At 40.7% G+C, this 27,658-nt stretch overlaps 2 protein-coding genes across 23 annotated transcripts in view; one reads left to right on the forward strand and one right to left on the reverse strand.

The window, feature by feature from the left end:
- STRBP (spermatid perinuclear RNA binding protein) overlaps positions 1 to 3,915 on the reverse strand; it is a 74,969-nt gene extending 71,054 nt beyond the window's left edge. For 9 of the 15 annotated variants that reach the window (XM_069771334.1, XM_069771333.1, XM_069771332.1 and 6 more), the window contains exon 1: positions 3,223 to 3,354. The gene's annotated coding sequence lies outside the window, so the exon portion shown is untranslated. Of the gene's footprint in view, positions 1 to 2,839; positions 2,952 to 3,222; positions 3,355 to 3,551; positions 3,574 to 3,718 lie in introns of those variants that run through there. The other 6 variants (XM_069771331.1, XM_069771330.1, XM_069771320.1 and 3 more) reach the window with 5 other exon arrangements.
- Positions 3,540 to 27,658, forward strand: part of CRB2 (crumbs cell polarity complex component 2) — a 75,945-nt gene continuing 51,826 nt past the window's right edge. For 3 of the 8 annotated variants that reach the window (XM_069771302.1, XM_069771298.1, XM_069771307.1), the window contains exons 1-6: positions 3,540 to 3,703; positions 4,446 to 4,621; positions 15,381 to 15,438; positions 16,193 to 16,256; positions 18,840 to 18,984; positions 22,911 to 23,009. In XM_069771302.1, coding sequence (XP_069627403.1) covers positions 18,960 to 18,984; positions 22,911 to 23,009 — 124 coding nt within the window. In that variant the 5' untranslated portion in view covers positions 3,540 to 3,703; positions 4,446 to 4,621; positions 15,381 to 15,438; positions 16,193 to 16,256; positions 18,840 to 18,959. Of the gene's footprint in view, positions 3,704 to 4,445; positions 4,622 to 15,041; positions 15,439 to 16,192; positions 16,257 to 18,839; positions 18,985 to 22,910; positions 23,010 to 27,658 lie in introns of those variants that run through there. The other 5 variants (XM_069771301.1, XM_069771299.1, XM_069771300.1 and 2 more) reach the window with 5 other exon arrangements.

Below are 27,658 nucleotides of genomic sequence, written 5' to 3' on the forward strand. Positions count from 1 at the left end.
AGCATCTCCCTCAGATACACAAACTGCCACTTTTTTACTGTTTCGTACTTACACTTAGACGTGTTGGCCACTTCTAGGTCTATGTACCTCACCACAACCAAGAACAAGACTCTGCAAACTTCTATGTTTTAACAGATACTTCAACAAGCATGCTCACAGTGGCTTTTTACACTCAAAAGCTTGTTAACCAGCCAGGGCATTTCCCTCTCCCCTCTTTCCAGCCATGGATGTGCTCTTCAAAGAGCTCTATTTACATGCCAAGTTACAAAGTTCAGCTGCTTCCAAAGCAACGTGGAAAAAGTGCAGCTTTTACAGTGAGGTTTTTCATAACATGAAGCAGCTTCTTCGACTACTTTTTTTTATTATTTTTATTTCCAAACAGGATTTCACAGTTAAAAAAAAAAAATCTCAGTCCACCCACAGGCCTTTGAGGAACGTTAACTGAGGGGCTTCAAAAGAAGAGAGCTCTGCAACCTTAAGCATCATGTTACTGAATGAACATCCATGGAAAAAATTGCTTAGAAGTCAGAAACACGGGTCACTGAAATCTGCATATCCACCAGAATTTAAACTACTTCTCTAACATTTAGGCATGGCATGCCTTTTGCCATCTTCTGTTATATCTTTCCATTTACTTACTCTTTCTTCTTGTTTGCTTCTGAACCTTTGGTATGAAATCAATCGTGTCTGAAATTCCTTCTAGGACAAACCACAAAGCTGGATTCGGTCAGTTCTTCAGCAACATTCATACCAGTTATTACACGGGACTCCCCTCGGCCCCCAACACACGAGTATTTCTAGATAGAATCTTTCTCCAGTTCCCCAAGAAATTAACTCCTAGATTTCTACCTTGCATTTAGCCTGTCAATCACTTGGAGCAAGAACTGCCACTTCATCACCATCTTCTTTGTGGAGAGACGATAATATTGTCAATACTTCAATAATAATGATAGGTTTGGATGAACAGCCTAGGCAAATAAAGCCCCTTTATAAAAATGGGAATAAGAAAGTTAGCAAGGACTAAAGATTCTACTAGAAATGCCAAAGCAGCACTAGACTTGCACTGTCAACGACAAGATTCTGAGAAACAGAAAACTGAAAATATTAAAACCTTACTATTAGCAATCCTTACCCACTCTTTCCCCCACATCTCTCCCTTCATTCTACACCAACATGAAGCAGAGGAAAATGATTGGAAAGTTCCAGAGAGAAGAAAATGACACATGCCAAGAACTTCCAGAGGCAAGTCCAACTTCCTAAAAATGACCAGGAATTTAGTAGAAGCTACACAGCCGGCTGCAGTCTGCTGACATGGATTACTTTGTCCTCTCTACACTGGCAGGAAATAACTACAACCCAGCTTTTACAAATTTTGGATGGCCCATCTAAGAGGTGGACTATTTAAATTCTTGGAAAACACTTTTGCTTTTCAGAAACTACAAGCAATGACCTTGTGCAAATAAAGGAACACAGCAATATAACCTCCATGGAGACACTGTCAGGCCTTCCTCCCTTCCCATTCCAAAACTTTTGTTTTTAAGGCCTTCCCTCCAAGTATAGACAGCACTGTTCCATCCTCCTTCCTTCCTTCCTGCAAACATTAGGCTCTCTCTGCCTCCACAGTTGCTTCCTTTGGGTCTCTCAAAAATGGTTACCATATCTTTAAAAATAAAACAAAATAAGACCAAGTTTTGCAAACAGTCCTTCATTCTTTTCAAGGATGTTAAATTATTTCTGCATGAATGAAAGAAATTATTTTAGTTTTCTGTCTTTACCCTAGAAGGCCAGGTTTCAATTGCGCACTAGAACAGACAACTACTTTAATTTAAGTTAAATAGCCCAGCTATTTTAATTTCATTTTTTGGCACTGGAGGTTTGAAATACCTTATGATCCTGACAACAATGCCCACTTAATCTTTCTTTACTTTGACCACACTTAGAATTTCTAAGTTTTCAGACAAAGTATGATAAAACTTTTTTAAAACATTAACAAACTACAGTACGTAGCTAAAGAAAAAAAAAAGATTCAGACATATCCAGGACCCCCCATTTTATAAATTTCTTGTACTGCCGTATTCTGTGCACGAACTATTTGGAATGCACGCTCTCTGGAGCAGGACATTTTCTTCTTACTTTCTGTAAATCACACGGCACCATTTTCAGAGCCATGTAAATAAATAATAAGACGTTTGGCTAGATAATGCATATTTCTATCTGGATTCAAAACTCAAGTTTTGCTCTATTGAGTAGCCTGCATATGACTCCGCGGTTATGTCTTTTTAAGTTCTCACTTCCAGAAAAATTAGTGGCTGGACGATTAACAAAATCCAGCGCAAAGCAAATCCAGAATAGAAAGAGAAAAAAGAAAGAAAGAAAACAAAAACAAAACCAAACCACCACAACCCAAAACTCCGCCGATATTCTCCTCGAAACCCAGGAAGCCGGTAAAGGTACCAGAGGGACGCGGGGCTCCCCAGGACGCCGCACAAACCGACGGGCTCCCGAGCACACCGCTGCTTCCGAACGCGGGTCAGAGGAGCGGGCAGGGCGATGGGCTGCAGCCACCGAGCTAGAGCAAACTTTTGACGGTGAGCCATGGCTGCCGCGCAGAACGGCCTGCCGGAGGAGCCCCGGCTCCTCGCACCTCCCCTCTCACGGCACCTGGCCGCAGCGCGGGCGGGCGACGGCGGGCTGTCAGGGACGGGACCACCACACACACACCGGGCAAGTTTCCACCACCGCTCCCCGCGGCCGCGCAGCCAGACCTCCTGACCCGGCCGCAGCTCCCTCCCTCCCTCCCCTCCCGCAGGCACCTGCGCGCCCGCGGACAGGTACGCACCGCTCAACCGGCGGAAGGCCGGACGGCCGCCTGCGCCCTCCGCCGCGCCGAGCCCCTCATCGCCGCCCCCGCCCGCGGGCTGGCGGCCCCTCAGGGCGCGGAGACACCCCCCCCTCCACCACAACCACCACCACCAACGGCCGCCGCGCGCGCAGCAGCGCCCTCCGCCCCCCCCCCCTTCTCCTCACACACCGCCTCCCCTCACACACCGCCTCCCATCCCCCCCCAGCGCCGTGTCCTGCCCTTGCCTCCTGCCCGCAGTGCCCGGTGCAGTGGGAGGAGCGGTGCCCGGCGCCCGCCTCCCCTCAGGGGCGCGCAGGGAGGGTTGATCTACCGCCCCGACCCCTCCCCGCCGACCGAGCCCCGCCGCTCGCCCGCCTCACCCCGCTCGCCGCCGGCCCCGGCGCAGCCCCCCGGCCCCGTCCCGGCTCCGTGGCCCCGTCCAGCTCCTCCGGCTCCGCAGCGGCGAGCGGGGCTCCGGCACGTGACAGCGCCCGGCGCCCCCATAGGCTGGGGCTGCCGGGCAACGTGAGCCCGCCCCCTCCCTGCACCTGAGAGAGAGCCTTACGCCAACTGCGTAGGGGGATGCCGGGCCGCCGCGCCAATTCCGTAAGGGCGCGGAACCGGCCGTTTCCTCCCTCCTCGCGGCAGGCCGGCGCAGCCTTACGGAATTGACGTAGAGCTTCTCGGCTCGGCCCCTCCGGTTTCCTACCTGGGGCCGCTACTCCCTGCGTAAACTGCGTAATCCCGCCCGCCGCCCGGGGAGAGGGCTCTCTGCGGCTCAGAGAGCTCCTGCGGCTACGCGGGTTAGGAGCGGCCAAGCCCGCACCTAGGGACGTCGCTTACGCAAAGCCCCTCAAAGAGGTTAGTGTTCCTTACGAATTCTCCGTAACGTCGTCAACGCGGGCGCTGCACCTGAGAGGGCTCCCGTTGCGCAAATGCCGTAGGTGCTAGCGTGTCGGGCGCAGAGTGCGTAAGGGGCGCGGTAGGGTCCTCCCCATCCCTGACTGAGGGGCGGCCGGGCCTGGCGGCGCGGCGGGAGGCAGGTGTGTGTGTGTGTGTGTGTGGGGAGGATCGTCCCTGCCCCGTCTCCGCTCAGGCCGGGGAGGAGCCGGAGCCGCCGCCCCCGCGCCGGGGCATCTCGGCGGAGACTGGGCATGTGGTTTCACCGTCACCCGGCCCCGCTTGCCGCGGCCCAGGGCCGTGAGTGTAAATACTCGCCACGGGCAGAGCCGTCCCCGCCGGCCGAAGGGGCAGGGAGTTTCTGGGCTGGCGGGCGCTGACAGGGCCTGGCCGCTGGGCCTGTCATCCCTCTGGGCCAGAGGGAGGGATGGGGGAAGGCTGAGGGGAGGGGGCGGGGGCGAGGTGTGAGGGAGGGCCCTGGCACCCCTCACCCAGGCAGTGCATGCCCTTGATGGGTTTCATATCCCGCCGCAAAATCTAAAGCAGTTTCCTAAAAGGAGCTGCAGAAGTAGCATTTCCAGTGAGTAGTTGTTCTCCGTATGGAATCCTCAGTGGTTGTCTGAGGATGTTAGAATCAAGGCAGCTTTGTGGTGTGTTCAGGCAGGTCGGGCTGCGTTCAATGATCTCCATCTTTCTCTTCTAGAAATCAAGACAAATGGGTTCAAGTTAGCTTTTAGCTGCCCTGTGATAATTCTTCCTAATCCCAGACATCTGACTGTTCTAGAGCAGATGGGCGCTACGGTGAAGCTGAAGAGAGAGCTCCAAGTACTGTTGTTCATCAGACTCTTCAGAGAAGTGCTAGCATGCCAAAACCTTTAGGTACGAGGAAGGAGGGTTGAGTCTGGTGGGTTTTTTCTTCTTTGGATGTGTGTTCCGTAGAACTTTTACTGTTTTGCTTCAACATTTAAATGGCCAATACCTTCACATGAGTGCTTAAAAATTTCTGCCAGGTTTTCTAGGTTAAGTGCCTTTTCAAACCCAGCTTTCAACATATAAGTCCATGCAATCATATTTAATACCACTTTTTACACTTTTCAAAACTAATTTTGTATAGGCTGTAAAGATGAAAGACAGTTGACTAGGGAGCTCTGTGCCAAAATAATCAGTACACAACATGCTGTGCTGAAGCGGCCTATGAGGGAACTTTGGCAAAAGGCAGTAGGATCAGGAGATTTGCAGTGCTGAAGTGAAACAGTAACTTTCATTCAAAAGAGTGATTTGCAGCATTAGAGTGGAAGTAGAAAAAAACACGTGTGCATTAATAACATTACATGTAGTGAGAGGTCCAGCTTGTTCAAATTAAACTTACATTTTGTACACTTCTTTGCAAGCCTGTGGCTAAAGCATCACCCTAGTTCTGAACAGTCAGACATAGCTCTACTTTTGTGACAAACTTTTATCTCATGAAGTTTTAAGGATTGAAAGGAAAAACAAATCTGAGGAATCTCAGTTAGTGCTTCTAAGTCTAGTAGAATCAAGAGGTTTCAAAGCAATAAATAAGTTTAGCTAAATCTCCGGTATGGCCTTAAAATATTAGTGTAGGCCTTGAGAAGGGGCAAGAAGATAATAGCTAGAAAATCAAGGACTGGTCCAAGGACTTAATGTGAGAACATTTTTATTTGAAATTGATTATGGCGAATAGAGACACAGTACAAATATAGCCCAGAGGAAGGCTGCCGGAGGAGATAGTGGAATGGGAAGGGGCAGCTCTGAAAATTAGTGGCTGTGCAGTGAAGCTGGAAATGTAGTAAGGAGAGAAAAATCTGCAAGAGATGGCATCTCAGATAGTGAAGCTTTTGCAGAGGCAAAAAAAAAAAAAGATATTTTCAGCTGTGGTGTGAGTGAAATCTTGAATTTTTCTGTTGCGTTCTCCCTTGGGCTAATGATTTGCCAAGGGCAAAAACACAGAGGAAAGGGGATTGATAGATTAATTTAGAATACAGGGGATTGGAAGAGCTTTGGCGCTGCAGTACAAGGATATAAATTTAAGAAGGAAAAGAACATCTGAGGTTTGGGAAAAAAGTTAACGTCTGTCTTTAGACTTCATGGAAGAAAATTGAATTTATATCTCTAAGTATACTCAATAAGAGATGGGGATTTGAATTGTGCCAAAGGCAACCTGGAATTAGAGCTACCTTGATGAAAGTTAAAGTAATTAACAATATTTATGCTCTTTCGTGGGACAAAATACTGGCATAGAAAGATTATTCTATTTTTTTTAAATATATAACTATGATGGAAATAATAGGTGTGTTTCCTGCAGATCTTTTCATAGAAATATTTAAGATGTTGTCATGTATTCTTGAATGTTACCAGCATCCCCTAGACAACTGAGGGAATCACAAAGGCTGTAGAGTTGTAGAGACTTAAGTTAGGTGAAACACTGTACCTGAGGTCACACATTCCACAAGTAGCATAGTCTGGATTAGAATTCCAAGCCTTGTGTTCATTCCAGTAGACTGTCCTCACAGTCGTGACCAGAAGCAAATCTAAAGGGTGATATTATCTTTGAAAATATATGTCATTATATGTATATGTATATGTTGTTAGTATGTAACTTGGATTTATTTTATTTTTTTTTTTTTTAAAGAGGTTGACTATCTAAATGATTCCGGCAAATCTAAACTTTCTAGGAAAAGTGAGTGTGGAAAAGGGACTTGTAGTCAGCTTCTGAATACTGCATAGTAGCTTGTCCTGTCTCTTTTTATCTCTTGACTGGCCAGATTAGGTTAGGATGGTCTGATTTTAAGTACTGTGTAGGTTTTCTGCTGTAACAGATGTATGTAATGGAATAAAACCAATTGTATCAGAACAGTATACAGATGTGAGATGTTAATGCAGAGAATGGTCATGGTGACTGAAGTCTTCTAAGGCTATTATTTCACTGATGTTTGCTGACACAAAAAATGTAGAATTAGCCTGTAAAAAAAAACTTCCTTTCTTGGACTGATTTTCCTGCTTGTAGATCTCCTACCTGATTATGCCGTATTCTGTAAATGTGATAAAGAAATTCTATTACCAGTATTAAATAAAAAATAGAGGTAAGGCAGGAGCTAGTATATATGATCAGCATGTGAAACCAGTTTTCCTGGGGACCAAAAAACCCCAGAAAAACAGAGGGACCCTTTACAAAAAGTTGTTGATAGCTACCGGTTTTAAGCTTGGAGTGAACCAAGCACTGAAATCAGCAGTGAGGCAGGCCCATGGAATGGTGTGCTTGGATGAGCATCAGCTACAAAAACTACATTAAGGACTAAATGGCTATTAGCTATAGTAAAGGGAAAAATCCTAAGTGAGCAAGGATGAAATGTAACCTACCAAATTTCGAGTGTTTGGTGTTGTTTACAGACATATGGGAATGTTCGCATAGTGCCTGAGGGAAGAGGTATTTTTCTCTTTTTGTAACTCAGAAAAGAAATCTCTGTTTGAGACTTATCATTGTCCAGTGACCCAGTTCTTTACAAGTTTCAAATTCTGCCTTTAGACATGTACTAAAGTTAATGGGATTTGTGCAAAGATATCCGAGGGCAGACTTTGAATTGGAAAAAATAACTCTGTATGAGGCGCGTATTTTAAAAATCTTCATAGAAAAAGCTATCTTTTCATATGAAATTAGTCTCATAAGCTTCACAAGAACTTAAAAATAACAAAAAATTGGAGAATTTGAAAAGCAACTTGCTTGACTTTACATCTTTTTAATCTATAAAAACAAATAATTGCATGTCCTTAACTTTAATTTCAGTGGGACTAATCACACATTTAATGTGGCTGTTTGCATGCTTTGAAGTTTGGCAGTGTTTGAATACTTTCCACACAGGAGGCTTGGATTTAGAAAGGTGATAAGCTAAGAAGATGACTTGCGAATGTGAACTGTTTCGAAGAAAATCTTGAATTTTGAAAAAGCAGCTCATCTTTAATGACAAGAGTGTGGTTGGAAACAATTCCATACAACACGAAACAGTGTCCAAAACCACTCTTCTGTCTTGCTGTATTTGCTTGTGTAGAGAGAAGTCATGAGAAAAGAAGGGAGGTAGTATGCCAAAGGATACAGAAAACAAAGTGGAAAAGCATGATGTCATCTGTCTTCTATAAAAAAAACCCAATGACATGAAGAGCAGAAGGTGAAAGTTAAATGTTATAGTACAATCAACACAAAAATAGATGTTGAGCGGATTCAAACTGTATTCAGAAAGGGTAAACATTTTTTTTTTAAATCCCCTATCTTTACAGGGTGACTGTGCAAGTATTAAAACCCAGAGTCAACAAAATTATTTCTGCAAATCTGCATTAAAATCAAAGGCTAAATATCTGAGTAGTCAATTGCTGGGAGTGGTCTGGGGGTGCGGGAAGGGAAATCAACAGTGAAAACTTGGCAGATTTTAATTGAATCTGTTTTTCTGCAGGATGTGGGCAGAAGATTCACAGTAGGGGAAAAGAAACATGAGATGATACCAGTACTAGAATAGTCTTTGCTAGGGTAGATAAGCATTGCTTGTGGTAGGTGTAACTGTGTGTGGGTATTGATCTTCTGAAAGCTAACCAAGCAACTCTCCTTACACTCTGCTTATGCTGGGACTCATGTGACTTAAGCCTGAGTTCTCACCACGTGGCTAGGAGCGCGAGTACTGTTGAGTTTTACTTTAACATGGTCTCTAACATGTCTGTTTCCTAGTGAAGATCCTGCAAAAGTTGATTAACTGAGTTCTTGTTTGGTAGTTCTCAAATGCCATCTTGCTGTTCTTCAAGCATCCCACGTTGTTCCTAGGTGTCAGAATTTACCTTGTTTTGTGTATACTTGATCCCAGCTTTTATTGTTTCGTTTCATTTCATTCTTCCTTCATTTTTGTTTGGCCTGCAGCTGCTAGATGGTTAAACTGTGGCATGATGTAGCAAAGAGTTTTATTCTGACAAATGCTTACAAGATGTGTATTCATTTTAAAAAAAAAGTATATCTCAGGCATAAAAGGGAGAGAATCAAGCAGACTACTATCCAGTGTAGAGGGTACTTAAAAATCTAGAATCTGTGCTGCAAAACAAAAGATGGCATGCATAAAACTGGCAGTTCTTTGTGTTCCTAACTCATTACTAAGAGTTTTACAGAGTACTTGCTAATATCTGGTGCAATCTTGAATGATAGTTGTTTGACTTCAGACTGGAGCAAAGGAGATAAAATGGTACTGGAGGAAAATTAGACACTAAAAGAGGAGGAATCACACCATGAAATGTACCACAGTGCTCTTCAAGTCCCAGAGCAGGCTCTGTGGGGTAACATTTCAGAGATCTTTTTAGTGATAGGGATGAGGATCAGCTTGAAAAGCAAGCAAAACTGGAACAAAGTAAGTGGGAAATACTTTCAGGTTATGACTAATGCAATTATTAGAGAGGCTACTGCATGCACTGTGGTGGATTTAGCTTCAAATAAGAACAGAAGTTATGCCATGTGTGATTGATTCCAGGTTGGGTTACAATTTAGAAGTGCAATTAGTGAGTCATTTGCTACTTTAGATCAATTATTAAAAACAACAAAGGTCTAGGTTAAAAAAAAAAAAAAAGAGTGCATATCTCAGTGTGTGCTGCAGTACTTGTTAATCTTCTGATTTCACATTTTTGTTTGATGTGTCTTAGCTTTGCTGAGTGTCATGGTACAGAATGTTCCTTAAACTAGAAAGTGAATTGCTGTACACTGTATTGGCATTCAGCATTACAGTCCCTTTGGTAAGACACTGTCACTGCATCCCTTACTTTGTTTGGCTAGAACCAGCCAAAGTGAAGTTGTCTATAGTGAACCTGCAAATCAGCAGCTTCCTGAACCATTTGTAAACAGAAGTGCTTTAATCTTATTTTTATAGGTGCTATTTAGGGCACAGTGCAATGTAGCTAGCCTTGGCCATCTTAACATCTAAATTGTTTTGTAGACTGTGCTGTCTTAAGTCCACTAGTTGTATTCTCATCCCCATCTGGCAACTGCCAAATAGTTAAAACTTTTCCACTAGTGGCCATGACAAAACTCATAGCAGTAAATAGTCTTCTTTAAAATGTGAGTGTGCGTGTGCAGACATGTTTTCTGCTGAGATTATTTCATCATGGTATGTGTCCCAGGAGTGTTTCCTGAGAAATTAAAACTTTGTAGTTAATTTAATGGTTTTTTCAAAGTATGGATTGCATTGCCCAGATGGGAAAGAGAATGAATTCTTTGAAAGAACTGCTGCCATATTGCTCATCACTGATATAGGAGAGGGCACATGATCACTCCTGTCAGTGTGGAGGAAAAAAAAAGTGATTTCAATTCCTGTCTCAAAGTGTTTCTGCAGGTTGATGGAATCTAACAAACTTGTTGATGGTACGATGTCAGTCTCTACAGAAAAGGAAGTGAGACAAAGCGGTAGTTACTGACTTCACACCCTCTGATATCACTGATACAACAATTGCGGACCCTGGGGAAAAACAGAGAGAACAGATCATGGGAAGTGGCCAGGCTCAGAGGCTTTCTCAAAGTGGTGCCTCCTGCTGCCACTTTGAGACACACAATACCAGGCTACACAGGAGCATTGATCTGACCCATTCCTTATGCAATAGGAAGGCCTGGAAACAAATAATGTTGCCAACCTTCAATGAGCATTTAATTAAACTTTCTCATAAAGGTGAGGCCCTAAATGATCATCTAAGTCTCCTGATCCTTAACATCTCTCCTGTGGGAAATGGGGTGTTGATATATAATCTGTCCTTTTAACCTTTTTCTTTTCTTATGAATGGAATTGCTTTTACCTGTTGTGCCCATGGGAATATGGGGTGGCTGCAGCTAGTTACAGGGCATCTCTGCCTGTATGGTCTGTGCAAGGAAACATGGCAGAAAGAAGGTTCTACAGTCCTGTTGTAGCCGAGCATGTGGGGTTGGCAGTGTCTTACGCAGCAGGTTTCTCATTGCAATTTGATGGCACAAATTTCTGAAGATGGACCATTGGTCTGCAGCTCTCCTCCCTAGAGAAGCCTGGACTGTATGAACAGACATCCAAAGTAGGACTGAGCTTCACAGAGGTGTCCAGAGTTTTCAGTCTTAATCCTTTATAATATACATTTCAGGTTTGATCCTGTGATTGCTTAACCCTCACAATGATTGTGGTTGATGTGGTTAGTCCTTACATATTACTGGGATTGTAGACATGATGAACCAATCTGGAATCAGCTGTTTTTTCCATTGTGTGGGTAGGACACGGTGCATGTTTATCTCATATCAATATGAGATAAGTATTTTCATATATATCAGTGGCAAGTAGATAAATATTTAGGGGAATATGTATGTCCTTTCTAGAAAAACGATGATACAGTTTTAAGGATTATTGTTTTAGGGAAGAGTGTGATTGGACTAGATAAGGGAAGACAGGAGTTTAGTGCAGGTCCTTAGATATACTGAGTTGGTTTTTTCCTTTTCCTTTGAAGTTTAGGATTGAAAACCTGCCATCCTTCCAAAATAGAAACAACTTGGGTGGCCTTTTTATCACTAATAGGCAGAGTAACTAGGCAGGACTGTGACTCCACTGAAAAGAGGCTCTGTCATACCAGAGGTTTTCCAGGTCAAGATTAAAAGCAAAATATCTCTCATCACATGAGCCTTTGTACTGCACCCGTATTTTCTAAATGCATTTGGCTTATCTTTAATGTTTTTGCTGCTATCAAAAATAAACCCAGCTTCCATCTCTGCGGGTGTTGTATTTAACATCAACAGTGAATAGGCTTTTTCATTCCTAAATGCTAATTTTCTTTCTGTTTTCAATCTGTTTCTGGTACAAAAAGTTTTTGTTTTCAGTGTTTGGTTTTTTTTTTCCTCTTCGTTTTTTTAACTGTGTATTTTCTCCTTCCCGTATCTGTTTTTGTCTGTGGCGATCCATCTTTTTTGATGGAAGCAATAGCTGAGTGTCTATCGATGACCCTGAAGCCTAGAACTTGAATCAGAGTTTGTCTGAGTGCAGCTGGCAGTACAGTCATCATAATAATAACTTAAAAAAAGCTTTACCAAGATTAATGTTCATCAACAGAAAGTGGAGAACTCTTAGGAATAATAGTAATTGTTAGACAGAAATAAATTGCTTTGAACTGTGGTCAGAAATCAGGTCTAAAAATCTTGCTATAATGAGAATTTTGGTTATAATGAAGTAGTTTTATAACTTCACAAAAATATTGTGACCCTACAGCCAGAATTCAATGGCATTTGGAAAACATTCACAAGCTGTACCCTTGGGACAAAATACTGACCTTGTTGAAGCTGGTGCGAGTGTTTCCTGAATGTGTTGGTACCCAAACCCAGTATCGCAACATGGGGTTAGAGCAGTTTGTAATTCTGATGTCTGTTCATCTCAAAGTAGTTGAAGTTCTAGAGCAAACAGATATGGTCCAGTACAGTAAAACTGAGATCTGACAAATGGTGTTGGCACGTCCCTCTAACCAGAATCACGGTAGAAGGCTTACTCTTTGAAATCTGTTTTGTCTCTTCTGTGATAGTGTGCCATGCTCTTTGCACAGCATAAACTAGAAGTAACCTTTCAATGTTTGAGCCACTTTACTCCATGTACCCAGCATACTGCTGCTTAACTAACTAGTTTTGTCATATAAAGTGATAATGGGAAACAGATCTGCAACAGATACAGGTCACGTGCCAGACATTAGGTATGTACCTCAAAAATTCATAAATTTTGATATGCCACGATGTTACCTAAATGTAGGCTGTTTAGTAGCTGGAGATTGCAGTAAACTGTGACTAGTAAGTTGTGTGTGCTGCTGAAACACTGTGAAAGATTTGGATGTCTGTGTCATATGGGGTATGTAGAATGCAGTGCTGACTGTCAATTTTGAAGTATATCAGATTTCCCTTTTAAGGGAAAATTGAGCCCAATCTGTAAAGATGGTTTGGTAGAATAGGTATTCTTGTGATGACCATACACCTGGAAAGAATCTCCGAGGGTTTACTTGCCCAAGTGCAAGTCCAAAATGGTGTCAGATTAGGTCGGTAGTTTCAGAAGACTGTAATCAGCTATAATTTAAAGAGTCTTTCAACCAGCTGTGGTAAGGAAGGTAGCAAACTTTATAGCCATAATCCATTTTGAGGAAGCAGGAGCCTATACAGATGTGGAGGGTGGAGCCATTCTGTAATACGTAGGGATCAGTAGGAGTCTAGAAATGAATGAATGAAAGAGATGTTTGAAAATTGAGAAGACTGATCTCTCTGCCAAGACTGAAGGAGCTGCAGGTAGGAGGCCTCCTTGAGGGGAGATGGTAAAGGATTTTATAGTAAGGCAACAAGCAAGTGGTCTTCATAATGGGGTAAGGCAGGGACAGGTACCTACTCTGGGTATGACAGGATACTGTACTGCAGTAGGGTAGATGTGGCAACATAGATTAAACCTGAGACATTTGAACAGAAATGTACCTGTATTTTTGGAAGAGCGTATTTTACATAAGTTTTCTCACATTTAGCGTAACACATCTATGAGTGTAGAAATGTCTCATTACACAGAATGTTGTCTTTGCTTCATGCCTTAGTTTAGAAGGTTCCCTTCAAATTTTTGATCTAAGTTTGCTTGCATTAGGAGTGGAAAGTTGAAGACAACTGATGTATCTTGTATCTTGTTTCTTTCTTTTTTTTTTTTTTTTTAATTAACCCGCCAAATAATTTTAATGCAGGTATGTAATGTTACCTTCTTTTGCTTTCCTGTTACAGATGCTATTAAGCAGTTCTGCCTCTTACGCTTTGGTGTGCAGCCTTTCTGTCATTTAACTCAACAAATGTAAAAATTCTATTAAATGCAGGTGTTCATGGAGCTATGACTTTTTATTTATCCCACTTGCTATTTGATGACCTAAATGATTTGAGCTCTTCTGATTACTTATTTAAGGACTATTGATCTCTCAGGTTTCTTCTGGGAGGCGTTACAGAACAGTGTATCACACAAATAGCATTATAGTTGCCTGCAAATTAAGGCAAGCAGACAGGCTTGTAACATTGTAGTAACCAGGCAGGTGGCTTATTTTAGGCTAAGTTCTATGTGAAATATTTATGTACTGATTTAAATACTAAAGAGCTGGAGTTCACGCAGTACTGAGAATACAGCTATATGTCAGTCAGCAGTTGCATCTTCTTAGTGGAAAGCCCCCCAGTTATGTTCTAAAGACATTCAGCATTTAGGGCCCTTTGCTATGAACCACAGAGGTCTGAGTCACAGTTCTTGGCTTTCCATTCCTGGAGTGCTAGTGTGGTCACAGGAGAAAGATAACAAGAAGGCTGTGAAATTTAGTACATACAGAAGTGTTGTAGCATTGAGAATTAATGTGATCATCATCGTGCGTTATGTTTCCTGATAACCTTTTCAGGATAGCATTTAAAAAGCTCAAATTTAAAATTAAAAAAAATCTAATATATATGGTTCTGTAGGGCTGATCTTTGGGACATGGAGCAGGAAAATTCCAAAGTATTCTGTCATCAGTCAGCTTTTGCAGATAGTGCTACATGACCCCCATCAAGTCTCTAATAAGGTGCTGTGAAACAATTTTACTGAGTGTTGGGATGTTCCTGCTGACTTGCAAATAGGTCCTCTTTCCTTGACAAGAGAAAAGGGGCTGATTTGTTTCTGAACACCATGTGGGTCACTGGAAATAGGGACTGAAATACATAAATAAGTGCTCCTGATGTCTCTTGGGGGGAGACTTTCTTCTGAAGTTCTGTTTACATCACTTGATCTAATAGACAAGTTAAGTTAAACTTACAAGTTTGATTGATAGTTTTATTATTGAAGTCACTGCTCTGTGGTCCAGGTAGTCTGTACTGCAGGGTGTGAAATGGAGACCAGTAGCTAATAATTTAGTCTGGTTCTGGGGGTGATGAGATCTCATTGCATGGGATAAACAATTTTAGTAGTCTTCTGAAATATCAACTACCATTTTCCCTATCTCCCGACACTTGTAAAAGTCTCTTTACTTTTATGTTTTGTGTCACCTCTTACTTTGGCATAGAAGCACAAGCCAGATGAATTAGGTAGCAGTAGCTTTTGGTAGATGTAGAGATGGCACCTAACTCTTGTAATTCCAAATTCTCTGTTAGTCTTTTGTGTGAAGGCGAAAGTGGAGATGGCAGTGTGTGCAAGTGGATTGGAAAGAGTTGTGTGTCACTGGGGACAGCAGAGGGTACGCATTGCTGCTTCTCTGGAGGTATCAGGAAGGCAGGACACTATCCTCTCTGGTAACTTGTGTGGTAGTTCAGATATGCAACTGGAAGTTAAGGTACTGGGGCTATTATCTTTCTCCGCCACTGTAGTTTGGTGTGTAACAGAAGTAAAATCTCCAAATTCTTTTGTGTTTTGGTTCATCCTGTCTGCCAAATGGGGAATAGTGGTGATCTACTGAGGGTTTATGGAGCTTGCTTAAAAATGCTTGCTGTAACTCTTTGGGTAACATATTCCAAACCAGTCCATATCATAGAGAAGAACAATGATCTGTCTAGTTTCAGGACTTGAGTACTGCTGGTGCAAACTACTTTCTAGCTTTTTTTTTCTTTTTCTTTTTTTTTTTTTTTTCTTTCTTTTCCCTTAAGGAATTCTACCCTCTGTACTGCATTTCCCTTTCTAGGAAAAGCAACATGCTTTTCTAAGGTATGTTGAAGATGGTAGGTGTTTTGATCATGCTTAAATATTACTGATGATGTTTCTCTTCCTTTGCTAATAAAAGTCAGGAAACCTTTTCTGAGATTCAGAAAAGGTTTCTTTTAATTTATTTTGCGTATTCTCAATTAACCTTTACAGGCAAACTTTTCCCAACTTTGATTAGTGATTAAATGGGGGGATATGTGAAGAATATGCAATATTTTTAAAGGATACTTTCCTATGGAGCACATCAGTAGGAAGAGTACTAACAAATGTTCATAATTTATATGTTTGAAGCCAGCATGGTGTATTTGTTGTAGATATCATTTAGTGTAATAAGGTTTCATTATGTGCAAAATTTAAAGTGTTTTTAAATTATTGGAAAATTTTAAATGTGGAAGTCAAAGGAAAAAGGAGGTTTTCCTGTTTCCTTTCAGTTCTGCTGCATTGTGCATCTTGCAGTTAGTAACCAACCTGCGTATCAGCGCTCCCACTGGATAACAATCTTCCAGGCTTATGCCACTTGTACCCTGAAGCATAGCTGCTCTTCCCAAGGGACAGGCAGAATGCTTCTCTATTCTGTACTCACTAATTGATCTCTGGCTTGGTCACTTCCAGCAAGGTCACAGAATTGGCAGCTACAAAACCAGTGTTCTGTGGAAAATTTAAAGGGGAAGAGTAGAAGTACCTAGCATGGGATGTTTTATTTTTTTTAAATTCATAAATATTTTTATTTGTCGGATCTTCTATTTTGCTTCTGCAGAAGTCTGAAACTTGGAAAGGACTGATACCAGAAGTTTGTCCATTGTGACCTGTTCTTTCAGTTTGTGAGTTATGTCCTGTCCTGAAAATTGTTCTGTTTTCTCTTTGTAATTCTACTTCTGTCTCTATTATAACAGGGCATCAGCATTCTAATTATAGTTCAGATCCTGTAAAGGCAAAATGGTTTCTAAGCAAGTATAGTGTGATCTTCTCAAATTTCTTTCTTTGCAGAAGACTTGTCATGCTGGCCTTGAAAGGCATCCATGTGTGTTTTTTGCAAATGGGCTTGAAATCATATATGCTGCTTTCTCAGAACTGGCGCTCTGATTAACTCAGGCACTTGATTATTTGAAAGGTGATGGAAATTTTGGATTAAAAAAAACCCAACAACAAACAAACCTAAACTGTCAGGCTCCAAATGCCATGGTCTGTGTTGCTCATTAAACACTATGCAAGTAGCGCTCACTGTCTTTGTCATTGTTACAGTAATGCCCTTTTTATAATGCTCTGAATACTGGCGGCTGTGCTCAGCAGGTAGCATTACAATGCCCACGGCCTCTGTTCCAGGGCCACATGCTGTCTGTTACGCTCTTCTAGTTGAGCCGTTCTAAGGATATTTACATGTTGGGTTTTTTTTAAAGCTGTGTAGCATGCTGCATGTGTCTAGTCTAGAAAAACATGTAAGAACTGCAAATAAAAAGATGCATTAGCAAAGCTTAAGTGCTTAAATACTTGAAAAGCAGAAGAGTCTACAGGGTTTGAATAAAGGAAATGGTCCAAACTGCATGAATGCAAGGCTGGAATACTGGGGGCAGAATAAAGCTGTACTGCTTAATGTTGTAAGGGGTTTCATGAATGGTGTGGCAGAGACTGGAAAAGGGGTTTGGTTGACCTGGTGAGACTTGTGTAATCTAAAAATACAGGGATCTTCCCCAAATTTATGAAGATACAGATCTGTTATAGGAAGAAGCTGGAGCAACTGATAAAGAAAGATTGACAGATGGCCAGTTTTTCTGGATCTTTGGATGGATGCAGAGGTCATTGCTGTTGTCATCATTACTTAAGAGCCTGGATACCCTGATGCTAAGAGCCATAAAAATAGTTAATAAACATTATAAAACATCTGCTTCCTCTGAAATCATGCATGCAAATTTTTGTTCTTACCTGAACTTTTCCAAAAGAAGGTTTTGCAGGAATTTGGCAAATCCTAGGTTTATCGTATTAAATTGGTACATTCGTATTTTTCCGGGCTTTGTGCCCAATAACAAAGTAAAAGAGAAAGGTGCACTTTCCAAATAACTCATGCAGCACTTGAGGCACCAAATATGCAATATACAATTCTAGAACTAGACACATTTCAGGAAGTAGAGGAGTACACGTATTATAAATGGGTCGAAGTATAATAGAGGGGTACCAGTTATGGTAACTCCTCACCTATGCTGAAATAAGAGGCAAATGGAGGTTTCACAACTTTAACAGCTGTGGCTTGGGTTTGGACAATATTAGTGTAATGGATGAAAAAATAATATTTTAAGTGACATAGTTCTGAATTAATGGAGTTTTGGTAGACAGTATATTCAGCCTCTGCAGTAACTACTTCTGTTGAGAATTTCTAAATTAGGTTAAATAGTTGGTTTCTCTCTTACACATACTCAGTTACTGCCTGCTCTGATTTTAACCCATACTTGTTTCTTTGTGGAACGTTAACAAATCTTCAGTAGCAGTAATAATTATTCTAGATCCAGAAAGTTACCACTACCAAAACATCTTGATGTATTTATGCTTACTTTCTGTGTTCATTTAGAGTGTCAGAGAGGTCGACAGTATTTGGATAAATGCATACTTCCTAAATAGAGCACTCCAATTTGATGAAGTGCAGCTGGTGTACATAGAGCCAGCTTGGCTAACCTGGTAAATTGGCTAGATGAGTTTCAGTTAATTGAAGTTTTATGAAATGGTTTATACTAAGATGATGTTTAATTATGTCAGTGTTTCTAGATTAAAGTTTTCCTGTGTAGACAAAACAAACAGTTATTATTAGGTGAAATTATCATCATTCAGAGGGTTTGTGATATATATTTCTGAGGTTAAATGCCTGTGGTTTATAAACTCTGTCCTGAACTTCAACTTGTAAAGTCTGTCCAAAGTTTCCTGTCAGAAAAAACAGCTGATAAAAATTACTTGTCTTTAAAGAGCCTTTTTCCTAATCCTGCTTTACTATTGTATAATTGGAACCATTCTGGCTTGGAGCGTGTCAGCAGCGATGTTCTGTGACTTTGTGTGTAGCTTACTCTGAATGGCATTATGAAGTTGGAGGCTTGGGTAGAGAGGAGTAAAGGCTGGCTACTAAATTTGTAGGGAGCAGAAAGAGTCCGTATGGCCAAGGTTAGGCATAAACTTATCCCACAGTGTTCAGCTCAATCCTTCTGTAAAAGTCCTGCAAATGTGAAATTGTCAGTTCCCTTTATTTATGCATCAAATGAATAGTTATTGCAGTATGTATTTATGAGGTTCACAGTGTCAGGAAGGATTTAAAAAGACTGTGAAACAAAAAGTGGAGAGCATAGATGCAGAAAGGGGAACTTTATGTATATTTGTGTAGGTCCCCTTGGCTTGACTTAAAAGATTTTTTTTTTTCTTGTGGCTAGACCTTGCTGCTTGTTCCTGTGTTGGGCAAAGCTGCTGAAATCATGGGACTGCCCCTCTCATCGGGTGGAAGGTTGTGGCTTTAGAATCAGAGCTGTTGTAGCATCTTTAAGGAATAAAATATGCAGCTTCCTCAGAAGTCGAATAGTAAGCAAGGTGTCATGAAGTAAACATTCAGAAGTATCTGTTTGTAGAATATTGTTTATTTATGTTGTGAACCAAATGTAGTAAGTAACATACACTGTGTTTATAGTTGCTCTCAATAAGCTAGTAATTGAATTATCAGCTAAAGACTTAAAGATTAGACATGATGTCTTTGGAAGAGGGGTGTAGAAACAAGCCTAATTTGATTATTGCAGCAAATCTGTTTTCTGTTCAGTGTGAGTTGAAGCAAATAGTTCGATGGTTCAGAACTTCTTATACTCTTTCTGTTACAAAGATAGCTGCTGGTGTTTGATGTTTTAAGTCTTGTGTGAGATGTGATACCACAGAGAGGAAACAGAAAATGAATGTGTTAAATTGTCATGAACCCCCAAGCTAATGAATTGATTTGATACTGTTTATTCTACTAGAACTCAAAGTGATTAATTGAATAAATGTTTAAGTTTTAATCTTTAATTTGTCTATAAATATATGTAGTAATTAATGAGGAGGCAAGATATAATCTTGAGAGTCACCTTGGGCAGAGAATAAGCATGCATGATGCGTTCTTGGGAACCAGAAATGTAATTATGGTATCTAACCTCTGCCACCAAGTGGCAGTTAGTTTTCACTGCCTATCATTGGCCCCATCCGGAGGAGGTTTGGCTGCAAAGCTGCACTGCTAATCAGCAGGCCAGCATTGTCACTGTTTCAAGGGAAGGTCATTGTGCCTAAGGGAAAGACAAAAGCACAAACATATTTTTATGCAAAATTAGGCCCGGAGTTTCAGAAGTTTTCCCAGCACAAAACAAACGTCAGCCTGCATGTGTGACACTGTATCTGAAGTTGACAGCTACTATTTTCTCCTTGAAACTTAGCTTCAGGGAGCAGTGTTTAGTATTTTGCCCAGTGCAAGGTACAGACCCAATCTAAAGGGGTGGCGGGGTGGAGGTGGAGGAATGTTTCTTCTTGATGTATGACTATTGAAATGGATAAGGACAGTAAAACTGTCTCAGAGGATTAATCATTCATCTACCACTTCTCTAAAAAGTCTGTATTTATTTATGTATAATACACAACTGTGTGTTTAAAATGAAGAACATAAAATAGAAAACAAAAGCAAATGGAAAGAAGAGGATGGAATTAAGGATAGAACACAGGAATCGTTATACTAATGGATCATTTGTGTATGTATACATTCATTATAGATCCACTATAGGTAGCAATGTTGTCACCACTATGTGTGTAGTCTTATCATGACAACATAAAAAAAAAAAGTTTAGTTTTGTTTCCAAGTGACCTTACAGCTAGATTATATGACATTATAGGAGTTGATTCATTTCTGTCCCTGACAAAAATGGTGGAGGTGTAAATACTGAATTAGATTAGCAAAAACAGTCATACTTTTCAACAGAACAGTAAAATTGCTGATTAGATGTTCACGTCTTATCCTGGGTGAGGAAATACTATTGCACAGTGCTGCTTCTTTCCACCAGAATTCCTGTATGCCCTCTGTTCCTTACATAATTCAGATGCAATACATAATTAAGGACTATAAAGTCACACTTACTTTCATACATTTAAATTACTCGGTGAACAAAAGATGGTGTTTGCCTTGTCTGTGCTTTTGCTTTGCTTTCTTCTATAGTTTTTTGAAACAGTGGGGACCACAGCCTGATCAGTCAGAAGCTATTGAGAACCACTACCAAAATGCTAATCAGTACTAACTGATTGTCAGGATTAGTATTATGTTAGAAAAAAGTATAACTATATAAGAAACTCCAATTAATTTGCAGTTGATACTAGAAAATATCAGTGTGTTCTGCAGATATTCACTTCCTCTGTTAGCAACATCTTTGTAAAGTATAGCCTTTTCAAAGGAAAAAAAACCCTAACTTTTTTTCCTTTTGAAGCATACAGATTTCACAGTAACAATAAAAAAAACTCCTGCCTTGAATTGTCTAGACTAGCACATGTCCTAGGAATAGTATCTGTGTAGCAAACGAGTGTGTATAATATCTGTTTTCTCATACAGGTCTGCAAAAAAGACTGGCTTACACATGGAATAAAAAGAGAAAAAAAAAGTTAGTCTTACATCTTGAACTTTCTCACCGTTCCTTTCTGTTCTGGATTTCTTTTCTTTAGAGCAATAGTTTGTGACTGGATCACATGATAGTATTTCCAGTAGTTCCAGTGCTATAATATGCTCTATGGGGAAAGCATTTCTTAGGTGCTGTGGGCCTTTTTGTTTCAAACGTTGGGCATGTAACATTTTATATCACCATCCAGCAGAGCGTTTGGATACAAGATACTTAGAATGACTCTCTGTGCTATTGTAACCCACTCAGGGCCCTGAGGGAGACCTATGAACAGAAAGTAGTCTCAGATTTCTTTGAGCAATTTGGTATTGCCAAATACTTTGGTTTGTTATGACTGCTGGGTTATGGCATGGACAAGTATTGTGAAGATCTGTTCAGAGAACATTGCGTTAAAAAAGATCTGTTTAGAGATTCAGGAAAATGCTGCTTCTCTCTGCTCTGAGCACCAGAATTGTGAAGAAAACATAACTTATGTTGAGCATGAGGTAGAAATCAATATCTGAAACATCCTTCAAAAACAGAATTGAAAACTTACATCCTTTTACAGCTCATGGCAGAAGGAGCCTCTTCTTTAGCTGAACAAGTTATCATTTACAGCAATTTTAATAAAGGACCTCCTGGCAAAAAGACTAAATTGTAACATCTCCAAACCTTCTTTTTATACATGAAACGGTGTGTCCCTCAAAATCCATACTGCTCAGTTAAACCTGCCTAGCATATTTTGTGATGGGGATACGTAGTCTTTGATAGTCCACATTAAACCTTTTCCATTATATGTTGATAACATTTAGTTCCTTCCACTTATGGGCTGTTTTCTCTTCTGTACTTTCCACCGTGGTTCCCTCCCCCCCCCCCACTTGTGGGCAGAAACAAACAAACAAAAGTATCACTCTGTCACTTGACAGGTCTCAAGAGCTCCACTACTCAGAATTTGCATGAATACTCCTATAAACAGTATCATGCCAGGGTTGATTACAACACCAAGCCATCGGTCTGGTATACAGGCTGTTGTTGTAGTGCATGCAGTCATCAGCCTCCCCAGTTCTATGACCTGCCTTGCTTTATGGTGTGGATAACCAGTCCATCCTTAGGGACCTTCTGTCTCTGAGGTTAAGTACCTATGCTTATCCCGTTGCTTATCCCAACCTGTAGTAATTGAGGCATTTTTCTGACAGGTCATTACAAATGATTTCACAGCCTGATAATCTCCAGCAGAGGGACTCTCGCTTTATTCTTTTTATTCTTTTTTTTTTTCTTTTTCACACTTTGCTTATGACACCTCCATCTGTTTGCTGTTCTGTGCTTGTATCGTTGCTGTGAAAAAAAAAAAAAATGCAACCACGTCTTTCTTCTCTCTAAAGACAGAACAGATGACAAAGAAGTTCCCTTAAAGCTTGCATCATCTAGTGTTTTTAACTCATTAGACAGATGTTATTCAGGACTTACTCCCTCTCTCCATAGTTTTTTCCGATCTTTGGCAATTTCACAGTTGTTACAATCTGCTGAAATGTGGAAGGACTGAGCTTCCTAGAAGCATGCTCTCTGCGGGCCTGAACCAAAGCTTACTGTAATTGCTAGCTATCTTTAATTACTTCATCGGGCTTTGAGTCAGATCGTAAGTGTAGAAGACACATAGTATCTAGCAATCTCTCTGGCTTCTTCTGGCACTTTGACTGCTACCTGTTGTCCCATGAATACATCAAAACTTCTTTGTTACTTTTCTTTTAATCTTCCCATTTTAATATCTCTGCTTTATGTTCTACAAGCTAAAGATGCAAAAACCTCTTTGATGTGATTTCTGTGCACTCCAACCCTTTCCCTTGCTCTCCACAGAAATTCTGTCTCCACTGGGCTCCATGCAGAATGGGAGCACAAGAAATCCTGGCTGGGCTTGCAACTTTGGAGACTCACTTCTAGGTGCTGAAATTACAGGTTTGTACACTCTGAATGGAAGAACTGGCTTGGCCTCCTCACACATACACAAATAAATAAATTACTCATCTAACTATATGGAGTCCCAAACCTGCTTTTGTCTGGTTTCTTTTTCCTTCATCCCTACTTCTTTCTTTCTTCACTGCTGGGAGACCATTAGGGAGCTAGGGAAGAAGGGTGCCATGCTTCTGCAATTAATCTGTGGTGACCGAAGGTTGGGGATGACTCTACTTCTTTCCTCTTTTTTTTCCTGTGAACAGTAACTGCTCTGGTATTGCTTTTCAGGCAGGGAAGCCACTATTGCCCAGGCTTTGAATTGGGATGAATTAATCTGCTTCTCTGTTCCCTCATTGTATTTCTCCATGAATTGACACTTGCATGTTATGATACCAACATTGTATAATGCAGTAAAAGCCTGGAACTGGGAAAATGTGCAATCTGACAAGAAAGTGTAAGCTTCCCAATATGTTGCCATACTTCAGCCCCTACCTCTGCTTTGGGAACAGGTGTCCTGTAGAGAAACAAGCTGGGTGCTTCTTTTCTGTCAGCAGGTTATTCTTCTCTTAAATGTTTGTTTTACTTTTGCTTTTCATGTTTGTTTTAAATAAGGTCCCTTGCAGAAGAAAGGTATAGTATTCAGAAACTGAGAGACTGAAGAATCTACAGAAAAAGCCCCTTCTATATCCATGAATTTGTATTCCCTGTGTCTCAATTCTTCAGCAGCAGGCACTAATCTTAATGATTCTGCACTGATGGAGAATTTTGAGTATGTATTATGTTTTCCGAAGAGGATCCTTAAAGAGTGTGATGTGGATTGTGGAATGTTTTACTTTTCATGTAGCTGCATGTAATTGTTCTTGAGCTGCCTTTTACCTAAGCAATTCACATTAGTTTAAGCAGTTGCAATTGCTGAGTTAATATTCTTGATCATGTTAACAACATCTGTTTTGGGAGTTATTGCATTTGCAGTTACGCATGCAAAGCAGAGGGGGAGTACTCTCTTGTGGAACTGTGCCGATGAGTAATTGGGTAGCAGCAGTAACCTCTTAACCCTGTGGAAATGCAACCACAACAGCATACCTAATCATGTACTCATCTAAGTGAGTTTGTGTGACATGAATGCAGGTTTTCTGGCAGGGGACAGGCATTTCTGTTATGTTTAGCACAGGGTAGTCTATGTCCTCTTCCTCAACACTTTAGTTTCCAAAAAATTTTAAGTTTTTCTTGTCATAATTGCTTTTGTGCCTTATTAACTGTGATTCTCTATGCCAATATACATAATGACTGTTCTCTATTGTGCTCGACATTATCTGTGTTTTGGTTTGGTTTTCAGGATATGAATATTTTTTTTTTTCCATATGATGGGGGTATAGTGGGCCACAAAGGGGAGGGGTCATTTAGGGCTAAGTTGATATATCTTTTTGCATAAATTGTTAGTCAGTTGCTTATGCTATAGCTGCCGATCTCATAGGCTAGTCCTGAAGCAGGGTCTTCTGGAAAGCACTGTGTTAGGAAAGGAGGTGCCATGTTTTCTATCTGTATTACCTTGAAAGGAGTACCTTACTATTACATTGCTATAGAGCAGTATAATTCAGAGCATTATATGAAAAGTGTAATGGTCAGAGGAGACACGATAACAGCTCCATCAAATATTGATAAAGTAGGATTAATAATTAGAGCATGGGTGTAGGATTAAAATGTCCCTTGAGTTTCATTCCCCATTTGATGTGAGAGTGCGGTTTTGCGGTCAGAGAGTGGGAAGCTCAGGACAACTGGAATCTTTTCTCATCTTTTCAATGTGTTTGCTTAATGTCCTTAGTGGCTCAGTGGATATATAATACTATTGACCAGAGTTCATAGAATTATGATATGCTCCTATGGTGGCACTGCTGACAGTCAACTTTACAAGGATCTTTCTGTTAGTGTAGCTTAGTCTGATTTGTAGCTCATAAAAAAGAAAAAACACCTCTGAATGTGCTGATAATTTGCATTCCTGTTGTCCTGGAGTCTCGTCCTCCTTCAGAGAGCTACACACTTTTGTGAGATGGTGAAAACATTGGATCAGTACCATGGAGCAGAGAGCGTATGCCATTGGACTGCTTGGCCCTCTAGTGCAGAGTGGAGGATAACATTTTGCTTTTGACGGTGTGTATAGTGCTGAACTAAACAGATATCAAAGCAGAGAGAATGAATTCAATTTCCCAGTTACACAGCCCTTGTTTAAAAGGAGCTTTCAAAAGTCTCACACTTAAAAAAGACACTGCAGGTTAGAAATGAGATTTCCTTTTAGAACAAAGCCCTGATCTGCATTACTAATAACAGCTGAGGTCATTAAAATAGAAAGAATTTCCCTTTGAATTTCTTTTGAACAGGATCTGCATTCTCTGCGTCACTGGTGTTAGCTTTTCTTTTCCCACAGTTTTGATCCACCAGGACAGTGCAGTAAGGATTTGTTTTCCCCTTTAGGTTCTTCCTAGTTCTAATATTCTACCAAGAAGTGGTGTTTGAGACCTGTTACAATCATACAAGTTCTGTAAATTCATTCTTCCGTTCCTATGCGCAAAGTGTGCATTCTTGGCACCCCTCAGTATGTGTCTGTTTGTGCCTGAGCATTTTAACATCTTCTGTGTGCCCCAAGGCTTTTTTAACTGATAAAACTCTCCCACCTAAATCATCTTCTCTTTTCCTTCTCCCCCCCGCCCCTCCCAAGTGTTTCCTTGCTCTCCCAAGCCATTAGATGTTCTGACTATGAACTTCAGGAGATCAGTATGCTTTTGGTATTCAGAGGCATTATCATTCTGAGACTGTATGACTAGTATGTATTCATCCTATTAACATCTGCTCAAAATTCCTAACATCCCACCACAGCTAACAGAGAATGACCGTTTTGTCCTTGGTCAGGCTCTGTGGATTGGATGCCTGACACCTGGCTTATTGTCGGACAGATTCCATTTCACTCTTTACTTTGTTTTGACCTTATTTCACGCCAGAAGTTCAGTTTCAGCTGAAGATGGATGAATGAGTTGGGAAGCATTGTGTCCATTGCTGCTGTGGCAATTCCTGTGTGTCAATGCCCAAATAAGTTATTTGGTTCTGAAATTGTAGGAACCTGTTCTGACCTAACAGTGAGATTCCATCAGCCCACAAGGATGTGCTTGTAATTGAAGCACCATTTCTGTAAAGCAATAGAGAAAGACAAGAGATCAAGTCCTATGCTGCGCAGAATCAGCAAATCACTGTCCTTACTGGCTAATTTAGTGGAGGATTATGAGCTTTAAAGTCGTGGAAAGAGGATGAACTGTGGCTTTGACTTCAGTGTTAACTCCAGTGGATATTTGGTGGTGGGAATACAAAGTGTCAGCTTTATGATTTTAACAAAAAATTTCAATAGGGTTAAGTTATGGGTTAAGTTACTGAGGGGAAATAAACAAGGAAATTGGAGTTAAGTATGTATCAGTGTTGAAGTTAATAGCCAGGAGTGGATTCACTATTTTAAAATAATGTCTGAATGACATAACCTCTTACTCAATGGGAAGAAACTGTTTCAAGGTAGAAAAACAATGTGTTGGCATTCCTGGCTTTCTCCTGTGCATTTTGGTTGCTTCTGTTTTCTCATTTGTGTACTCCTGAAAGTTATTTGCTATAATAAGAGGTGCTGGATCATTTGCATGTAGTGTGCACTCTTGAAGGAAAGAAAAATTCAAAGTAATCATTAGCTCATTCAAGATTTCAGGGGAATGGCTGTATGATTCCCCAAGTTATAAGAGGAAATGTTATAACAGCCCATATGGTTGACAGTATTGGAGGTTTACTTTTTATCTTTCTAAGTGAAATGAAGCTGTGAAATCTGAGAAATACTGGGTGCTGTGTAGTGATTAATCTCCATGTTACATTGTCTGGCCTGAATCAAAGGAAATGCAGAAGCAAAGGGAAGGTATGTTTTAACAAGCTTTACAGAGAGGTAGAAATGGAATTGGAGAAATTTTCATTTAGTCTCATATAGTACAAGTGACAGTGTTTTGTCATTTTCTCAGAACATACACATCTAAAGAGATTTTCTCCTTGCTTCTTGGATTCAGTTTTCTCCAGTGTGGTTGCCCTACTGACCTTCTGGGAAGTGAGACTAGCAGAAATATGCAAAGTCCCTTGGTTCAGAGTCATGCATTAAATAGGCTTTAGAATCAAATGGAGTTTAAATCTTCAGCCAAAGATTTTTTTTTAAAAGCACTGATAGGCCCTCATGAAACATCTGTGATTCACTGAATGTACAGGTTAGCAAAGCTAAAGATCCAGAGATCGATTCATATACCGTGGAGTGAAATTAAATTTCTGCAACTGTTCTACTATTATGGGAAGCTCAGCCATCTGTAATTTGGCTTGCCTTCTCATCACAGATAAAGGAAAGGAAATTTTTCTGAAGTCATGTCCTGTAATAGAAAGAGGAGGACCTAAAGCTGAGTTGGAAGCAGAAAGATTCATCATTTGCCCAGATAGTATAGCTAGGTTGGCATACGCAGTCATTCCCAAAGCAAATGAAAATTAAATTGTCAGATTTGTGGCTTCTGTCTCATAAAGCATTCAAGTATAATAAATGATGCTGACAAGCTGGCCTTGGTGTGGAAAACTTCTTTAAAGATACAAGATGCTGC

The sequence above is a fragment of the Haliaeetus albicilla genome, chromosome 26 (genome assembly GCF_947461875.1).
Source record: "Haliaeetus albicilla chromosome 26, bHalAlb1.1, whole genome shotgun sequence".
NCBI classification, from domain to species: domain Eukaryota; kingdom Metazoa; phylum Chordata; class Aves; order Accipitriformes; family Accipitridae; genus Haliaeetus; species Haliaeetus albicilla.